The following is a 10000-nucleotide window of genomic DNA, read 5'->3' on the forward strand; positions in this document are numbered from 1 at the left end:
TCCGCTGCTTGTGTTGGCCTGCCGAGGCGCCCGCGCACGTCCAGCTGTGTTTGTGCTGGAGAGATCACTCGGGCCGGAACTATACAGACGCCCCCGGACCGGGCCGGACCACACGGACAGGGGCAGAACCAGGAGAGGACCGGCATGGGGCAAGCAACAGCTTCCAGAAGCACTCAGAAGCAGCGGAGCGCCAATCACCCAGGGTTAGACCAGGGTACCATCCAATGCAATCATCCAGGGTTAGACCCGGGTACCATCCAATGCAATCATCCAGGGTTAGACCCGGGTACCATCCAATGCAATCACCCAGGGTTAGACCCGGGTACCATCCAATGCAGTCATCCAGGGTTAGACCCGGGTACCATCCAATGCAGTCATCCAGGGTTAGACCCGGGTACCATCCAATGCAATCATCCAGGGTTAGACCCGGGTACCGCCCACGGCGTTTTACTTTCAATTCATTCGTGACTCAATCTTCCTCAAATCAGTACATTGTCACTACAGAAAGTCTCGACTCAAGTTTCGACGAGGTTGACATTTAAAAAACACGACTGAAAGTCACATCACTAAAGCCAGTTGGCCCATCTCTTCTGGTAAGGAGGAGTGACCTTCGGGTATTCTCACAGGAAGTATCCATATCTCCCGTCATGGGAGAGGTCACACACACACGCGCACGCACACACACAAACACACACACACACACACACACACACACACACACACACACACACACAACCCTGAGGCTGCAAAGACATAACACTGCTGGACAGCCCGGGGTGGTTCCTTTACTCAGAATCACACAGCTCAACCTGTTGAAACTTTAACACTGCCTGCTATCAGCGTTAGGCTAGGATCAATCTCCCACAATCTCCCAGCCCCAACCCTCTCATTGTCCTCTCTTGCACTCCTTACTAACTGCTGCTATGGCGATAAGCTATGACATCACTGCTTATGTTTGATTGATGTTTGGGGCCCTGGTCTCTGGTGTGTCTGGCCCAGGGAGAGATGGAGAGGCTGGATCGCCATGGAGACGGAGCGGCGTGAGTACCTGCACGTAGAGCAGGTTCAGCTGCACGGGGTCTCTGGAGTCCACGTTCTGGTCCGAGTAGAAGAACTTCCTCCTGAGGAGCAGCATCTCCGTCTCCTCGATGCCCTGCTCACGCAGCGTCCGCCCGTGATCCAGCCAGTTCACTGTGGGAAGACACACACACACACACGCGGACGCACACACACACACACACACACACACACACACACACACACAGATGGACACACACACACACACACACACACACAGACACACGGACACACAGACACACGGACGGACACACACACACACACACACACACACACACACACACACACACAAACAGTAATTCAGAAAACAGCTGAGCCAAGACAATAAAGCCATTACTCTCCAATAGCACATGTAGTTAAGGTTCAGCTCTTAGTCTCATGTAAACAATGCAAGCCTGTGCTCTCCCCTACTCCCTACTCCCTACTCCCCTGTAGAAAATATCATTTTCATTTAGCCAATAGCCAAACCAGTAACCAAACATTTCATGATAAAACGCGACATCCAGCTGTGCCTTTATAGCAGTCAAAGAGCAGATTCTACAATGGTCATATTTCTGGGTTGGGGACTGGGGGACACTCTTTTGATTCGAACTTTGACCTGACCTTGCGCTTCCGAGTGCATGGGAACCTACAGCGAGGCACACTCGAGAGAAAGGGAGAAAGGGAGAAAGAGAGATAGAGGGAGAGAGAGAAGGAGAGAGAGACAGAGAGAGAGCGAGACAGAGAGAGAGCGAGACAGAGAGAGAGACAGACAGAGAGCGAGAGAGAGACAGACAGAGAGAGAGACAGACAGAGAGCGAGAGAGAGAGAGACAGAGAGAGACAGGGAGAGAGACAGAGAGAGAGAGGGAGAGAGCCTAAAGAGAGAGAGGGAGAGAGCGCGAGAGATGTACTCACACTCGTCGTCTGTGTGGAGCTTCTGCTTGAGCTTCTCCATCTTCTTGTCGTCCCTCATGGCCGTCTTGTCCCTCTTCAGCGTACCCATGGTCTCCTCCTTCTTCTCCTCCAACTCCTTCTCATGCACCAGCGAGTACTCGTCGTAGTTTGTGATGCCTGCCAAGAGATGACGCAACAGTCTGGAAATAGTGGTTCCTACAAGGGATTTCATCATCTCAAATAGTCTGGTTCCTTAAGACTAGAGGTTCTCAGTCCTGTTCCTGTAGTTCCTCTGCACTGAAGAACTTCTACAGATCCCTGTTCCAAACACAACTGAAAGACTACAAATCCCTGCTCCAAACACAACTGAAGGACTACAGATCCCTGCTCCAAACCCAACTAAGGACTACAGATCCCTGCTCCAAACCCAACTGAAGGACTACAGATCCCTGCTCCAAACCCAACTAAGGACTACAGATCCCTGCTCCAAACACAACTAAGGACTACAGATCCCTGCTCCAAACCCAACTAAGGACTACAGATCCCTGCTACAAACCCAACTGAAGGACTACAGGTCCCTGCTCCAAACCCAACTAAGGACTACAGATCCCTGCTCCAAACACAACTGGTTGGAGTCCACAGCTCTGGTGAAACGTTGTTGAAACTTGGTCTCAACAGCCAATCAAATTACACTCCTCCCTTCTGTGCACCTGAAGCAATGTGTTGATTTGCTGGGGCAATTTAAGCCATTTTGTTGAGAATTTTAGCAGTGCTATGCGTGACATCAGCGCTGGACTCACCTATCCTTGCACAGATGGTCATGAGCATGTCACTGACGATTTTGGAGTCGTCCACCATGACGGTCTTCACGGTCCCGTCCAACATGCGGATCTTCAGGGGCCTCTGTTTCTTCTTGTACTCCAGGGTGTCCTGCCAATAACCATGGTTACTATTAAAACAGCGTCATGGAGGTTTGGTCAAAGACTAGTCAGCCAACTACCTTAAAAACGTGTCAAAACCTTACAAACACAACCAACAGCCTGGCTGACACGGTTCCAAGCTTCCTAACATGCTGACTGGAGTCTTTTGGTGACATTGTTGGAGTCTTTTAGTGACATAGTTGGAGTCTTTTGGTGACATTGTTGGAGTCTTTTAGTGACATAGTTGGAGTCTTTTAGTGACATAGTTGGAGTCTTTTGGTGACATTGTTGGAGTCTTTTGGTGACATTGTTGGAGTCTTTTGGTGACATTGTTGGAGTCTTTTAGTGACATTGTTGGAGTCTTTTGGTGACATTGTTGGAGTCTTTTGGTGACATTGTTGGAGTCTTTTGGTTACATTGTTGGAGTCTTTTGGTGACATTGTTGAAGTCTTTTAGTGACATTGTTGGAGTCTTTTGGTGACATTGTTGGAGTCTTTTGGTGACATTGTTGGAGTCTTTTGGTGACATTGTTGGAGTCTTTAGGTGACATTGTTGGAGTCTTTTGGAGACATTGTTGGAGTCTTTTAGTGACATTGTTGGAGTCTTTTGGTGACATTGTTGGAGTCTTTTGGTGACATTGTTGGAGTCTTTTAGTGACATTGTTGGAGTCTTTTGGTGACATTGTTGGAGTCTTCTAGTGACATTGTTGGAGTCTTTTAGTGACATTGTTGGAGTCTTTTGGTGACATTGTTGGAGTCTTTGAGTGACATTGTTGGAGTCTTTTGGTGACATTGTTGGAGTCTTTTGGTGACATTGTTGGAGTCTTTTAGTGACATTGAAGTCTTTTGGTGACATTGTTGAAGTCTTTTGGTGACATTGTTGGAGTCTTTTGGTGACATTGTTGGAGTCTTTTGGTGACATTGTTGGAGTCTTTTGGTGACATTGTTGGCGATGTTGTGCTTGGAAAGCTTTTCTTACATGTTCTCAGGGTTCCACAGAACTACATATAACACATAGCCTGCATGAGTACTGGGAATGGCAGGTCTGTTTATCCATCCTTCACATGACCTTATATCATCATATACCAAATTACTTGAACATGATAGCAAAAGTAGTTTTAATTGTTTAATGTCAATGTTTAAGTTTCAATGTGCTATATTGTTGCACAGTGTTGCTTTAACTCTCTCTGCAATCAGTGGAATGATACTGATTGGCCAAACGCTTATCTGCTAGAAATGTGTTCCTTAATTATATTATTCTTAGACTTAAACCTTTATTATATCATACTTAGACTTAAACCTTAATATTATTATACTTAGACTTAAGCCTTTATTACGTCATACTAAGACTAAAACCTTTATTATATTATACTTAGACTAAAACCTTAATTATATCATACTTAGACTTAAACCTTTATTATATTATACTTTGACTTAAACCTTAATTATATTATACTTAAACCTTAATTATATTATACTTAGACTTAAACCTTAATTATATCACAGTGAGTGCAGAGAATGTTGCAAAAACAAACTCCAAGTGAACCCTCTTCAGTAATGAACTCGTCAGGCTCCTTGAGCGAGTCATGAATCAACATATCAGGCTCCTTGAGCGAGTCATGAATCAACATATCAGGCTCCTTGAGCGAGTCATGAATCAACATATCAGGCTCCTTGAGCGAGTCATGAATCAACATATCAGGCTCCTTGAGCGAGTCATGAATCAACATATCAGGCTCCTTGAGCGAGTCATGAATCAACATATCAGGCTCCTTGAGCGAGTCATGAATCAACATATCAGGCTCCTTGAGCGAGTCATGAATCAACATATCAGGCTCCTTGAGCGAGTCCTGAATCAACATATCAGGCTCCTTGAGCGAGTCCTGAATCAACATATCAGGCTCCTTGAGCGAGTCCTGAATCAACACAATCCGTGATGCTGTCGTGTATATTTGGAGCTCATTATGGGATGGCGGTAATATGACAACATGTCAGGTCAGGTGGTTTCTAGGTGGCTCTATTAAAGAGACCTGGCAGCAGCAGCGTCTCCGGTAACGCTTACTCATAACGCCCGGGGTGTGTGTGTCGCTCGGGGTGTGTGTGTCGCTCGGGGTGTGTGTGGTGTACAGGGGTGTGTGTGGCATACAGGGGTGTGTGTGTGGCGTACAGGGGTGTGTGTGTGGTGTACAGGGGTGTGTGTGGCGTACAGGGGTGTGTGTGGCGTACAGGGGTGTGTGTGGCGTACAGGGGTGTGTGCGGCGTACAGGGGTGTGTGTGGCATACAGGGGTGTGTGTGGCATACAGGGGTGTGTGTGGCATACAGGGGTGTGTGTGGCATACAGCAGTTCTATTCCGGGGTGGTATCAATCTTTGTACCTATAAAGCCCCAGGTCACCTAGACGATCACTCAGGGCTGTCATCGTCCTGTGGGGGGTGAGGGGGGGGCGGCTCGGGTTACAGTTTGAGCGGAGGTGGTGTTGATGTGGTGGGAATGTCATTCATCTGCAGTGGGAGACACTCTGGAGCTGCTGGGCCTAAGTCATGTGATGACACCCCTGGTCACCTTGGTGACCTGTTATTCTGTGACCTCACGATGTGGGGGAGTCATCAGTGACATCAGAGCACATGGCCAGTGGCGATACATACTGGGACACACACACACTCTCACACACACACACACACACACACACACACACACACACACACACACACTCACACACACACACACACACTCACACACTCACACACTCACACACACGTCGTTGCTCCACTCACCCCGTTCCTCAGCATGTAGTAGTCCAGGGCTTTGCCTGCCTCCAGCCAGATGCCCTTCTTGGGGTCCTCGTCAGACAGGAAGAGGCCATAGTCATTGGCTGTGGGAGAATAGAAGAACCATGAGAGCCATGAGTGAGATTATTTATAATAATAATAATAATAATTATAATAATAACAATAATAATAATAATAATTTCATTTTGTTTGTAACGCACTCTTCATTATGCATACAGCCTATCCTATCTGGGAAATACACTCGCTCCGCACTACGGCTGGAATCTGATATTTCAAAAACTGGAATCAGTAAACCTCCAAAATTGGGCATGTTTTCTCTGGAGGCTTTGAGTGTTGGATTGAGGAACATGACGTCAATGAATAGTAGCATTTTTAGTTGGAAGAACTTGTAGACGGACACACACACACGCTTAAATGTCAGTGATGCCGCTCAGAACACAACCTCACGAGCACCACAAGCCCCCGTTGTCATCATCTTTCCCCCTCCACACACACACACACACACACACACACACACACACACACACACACACACACACACACACACACACACACACACACACACACACACACACACACACACACACACACAATCAGCACTCAAGCCTTCATTCAGTCCCCAGGGACCTTGGGCTGTGGATTGTGTGCCGTCCTCCACTGCATTGGCTGTGTGTGAGAGTGTGTGTGTGAGAGTGCGTGTGTATGTGTGTGTGTGCGTGTGTATGTGTGTGTGGATTGAATGCCGTCCTCCACTGCGCTGGCTGTGTGTGAGAGTGTGTGTGCGTGTGTGTGTATGTGTGTGTGTGTGTGTGTGTGTGTGTGTGTGTGTGTGTGTGTGTGTGTGCGTGTGTGGATTGTGTGCCATCCTCCACTGCGATGGCTTGCCAAGACTGAGTGGATCCTGCCATTTAAGATGCTGAACATTCCACATTAGCTGTTGCTGTTGGCCATGGGGCAGTCTCTCTACGCCCGCCCCCCACCCCTCCTCCTCTCGCTTGCGCTCTCTTTCCTCTCTCTCTCTCTCTTTCCCTCTCTCTCTCTCTCGCTCGCGCTCTCTCTCTCTCATAAAAGTGGAAAATGACTCACAGGTTAGGACAGGCATGGAGCCCTGGCTAGCCCCGCAAGCGGTGAGAAACGACTTATGCAACAGCCAGGGGCCTACCAGGCACAGGCACGCCCCCTCCGCCCAACACCCCCACCAACACCGCCACCCTGCAAGCCAGGGGCCTACCAGGCCCAGGCACAGGCTCAGACACGACCCCCCCCACCCAATGACCTCCCCCCCATCACCACCACCAACACTGCCACCCTGGGGCCTACCATGCAGGGGCCAGGGGCCTACCATGCACAGGCTCAGGCTCAGGCAAGAATCCCCCCCCCCCCCCCCCCTCCACCCAACACCCCAACCACCACTGCCACTCCACAAGCCAGGGGCCTACCATGCACAGGCTCAGGCTCAGACACGACCCCCCCCCCACCCAATGACCTCCTCCCCCCCCCCCCCCCCCATCACCACCACCACCACTCCACAAGCCAGGGGCCTACCAGGCACCATCTCAGGCTCAGACACGCCCCCACAAGTTGTTGGAAAGCATAATATGAATTACTGACTATCGGTGGATACCTAACCCAGAATATCCTGTGAGAAACGACTCAGGAGGTGAGGAGACACCAAAGAGGCTGTAAATAATGAAAGAACGAAATCTACGAATGGGATGGAAATTACTTTTTTTTTTTACATTTCGATTCGTTTGGGTTTGGATCCAGATACACCGAGATCCATCAGACTGCTGAGCAACAGTTGGATAAAGAATGTTGGAAAATGAATCTGACATCGGAGTAGAACGAGATTCTCCGGGGTTAATCCCGGCAATCCTAGCTGACACGTTGCCCAGAAATGATTATCAAGTGCAAAACACACACACACACACACACACACACACACACACACACACACACACAGACACAGACACACACACACGCACACACACACACACACAGACACTCTCACACAAACACACACACACTCTCACACACACACACACACACACACACACACACACACACACACACACACACACACACACACACACACACACACACACACACACACACACACACACACACACACACACACACACACACAAATTCATGTCTTTCAACATTTTGCATGAAGTGGGCCAAACAATGAAGCCGTATGGTGCCAAACGAGCCGGGTGTCTTTTCAGTGCCGAGTTCAAAGCTAAACCCCCACCTGGCACCACAGGAGAGAATAGGGTCCCTCTGGCTCAGAACTGGGCAAAGTGCGGCCCCAGGGCCATTTGCGGCCCTTTGGCTGTCCCTGACCGGCCCGCGGAGGTCAATACTAAATTAGGAATCAAACATTAAGCGATACTAATTGATATTGCTATTAATTTGTATACTTATACTATTGCATTGCAAGCTTGCTCCCGTGTGTGTGTGTGTGTGCCCTGTGTATTGGTTGTCTGGGCACACCTTTAATACTGCAAAAAACATGCTAATTTTTCATGCTGAATTGAGTTCAGCCATTTGGTCTGGCCCTCCACAACAGTCCCACTATCTCATGTGGCCCCTTGGGGAAATGAATTGCCCAGCCCTGCTTTGGCTGCACTGAAGTGGCCCCTCCCAAGACGAGGGTCCCCTCAGGCTAAGCTGAAGCAGCCCCTGAAGTGGCCGCTCTAGAATAGGGTCCCTGTGGCTGCACTGAAGGGCCCCATCTCTAGCTGAGCGTCCTCTATCTAGACGAGGGTCTCCTCTGGCTGCACTGAAGCGCCCCCTCTCTAGATGGGTGTCCCCTCTGGCTGCACTGAAGCGTCCCCTCTGGCTGCAGGAGGACTGAGGCCCCTGGTGAGTGTGACGCAATAAGGGCCAGGGCGGGCCCCCGGTTACATCACGACACTCAGACATTCCACCCTCAGTGACACTTGGGTGTGGAGGAGTGACATCACTCCCTTGGCCTAAGGCCGCCTCACGCGCAGAGACACTCAAAAACGCATCATGTGTTGGGGTACGACACACACACACACACACACACACACACACACACACACACACACACACACACACACACACACACACACACACACACACACACACACGTGTGTTGGGGTATGACTTCATTTTGGTGGGGTTCAGGGGAAAAAAAAGAGAATTCTTCCATGGGTCGTTGGTTTGGTGTCTCCTGTGATGCAGATGCTCCGTCAGACACGGTTAGGAGTCCAGCTGAAGCACACATGAGATCTGGCTGGTGCTTCCTTGTTTCATCTTAATAACTAAACATACAGCACAAATGGACTTTTAAGTGAAATAACCCAAAAAGTAACTTTTGGCATCAATGTTTAAACATCTCCTTATCTTCCCAATTGAATTGATACTGAATGTAGTCATTTTGTGAGGCCCAGGCTCCCTGAACCAAACCTCTATTTCTACACGTCTGGCGTGCTGCGCGCCACACACACACACACACACACACACACACACACACACACACACACGGCCCGCCAAAAGACTGCTGATGTATCAAAGCTTCACCAAGATAAGGAAACAGAGTGGTTAGCACTTCTGCGCAAAGCTAACGGTCAGTTGGCCATAGACCTCACAGCATGGTGGCTAAAGTTCAGCAGTCTGACGCTAACAGAGCAGAACAATTTGATTGTTTTGGCGCTATATAAATAAAATAGAGTTAGTTGAACTTAATTGAACTCCAGGTGCTTGCTATGGCAACCCTAACCCTAGACGTAGCTCCAGTTTAGATCTACTTGGTCAGAAGGAGCAGAGTGTATGAGTGTGTATGAGTATGTCACACACACACACACACACACACACACACACACACACACACACACACACACACACACACACACACACACACACACACACACACACACACACACACACACACACACACACACACACACACACACACACACACACACACACACACACACACACACACACAGGTTAGATGTACTTGGTAAGAAGGAGAAGAGTGTATGAGTAAGTGTGAGTATGTCTGTGTTGGGGGGTACTGGGTGTGAAAGCGTGGTGGGGTGGGGTTGGCTGGGTGTGTGTGGGTGTGTGTATATAAATGTGTGTATGTGTATGTGTGTGTGTGTGTGTGTGTGTGTGTGTGTGTGTGTGTGTTTGTCTATATGTATGTACGTGTGTGTGTATATATATATTTATATGTATGTGTGTGTGTGTGTGTGTGTGTGTGAGAGAGAGACTCACGCTGGCCAAGCTGTGCCTCAGGGACTCTCTCCCGGATCATGCGGCAGGCGTCGTACACCATGGTGGAGGGCTCGAACTGCATGGTCTT

General features: G+C 49.0%; 1 protein-coding gene across 2 annotated transcripts in view; it reads right to left on the reverse strand.

The window, feature by feature from the left end:
* The window catches only part of tln1 (talin 1), a 114939-nt gene that overhangs the window by 70730 nt on the left and 34209 nt on the right, over window positions 1–10000 (reverse strand). For both annotated transcript variants that reach the window (XM_080842175.1, XM_080842174.1), the window contains exons 3-7: window positions 9913–10000; window positions 5647–5744; window positions 2753–2882; window positions 1974–2129; window positions 1049–1191 (exon numbers count right to left, since the gene is read on the reverse strand). The exon at window positions 9913–10000 is cut by the window's right edge and continues 73 nt beyond it. In XM_080842175.1, coding sequence (XP_080698301.1) covers window positions 1049–1191; window positions 1974–2129; window positions 2753–2882; window positions 5647–5744; window positions 9913–10000 — 615 coding nt within the window. The remainder of the gene's footprint in view (window positions 1–1048; window positions 1192–1973; window positions 2130–2752; window positions 2883–5646; window positions 5745–9912) is intronic.

Source organism: Sprattus sprattus (genome assembly GCF_963457725.1).
Source record: "Sprattus sprattus genome assembly, chromosome: 7".
NCBI lineage: Eukaryota > Metazoa > Chordata > Actinopteri > Clupeiformes > Clupeidae > Sprattus > Sprattus sprattus.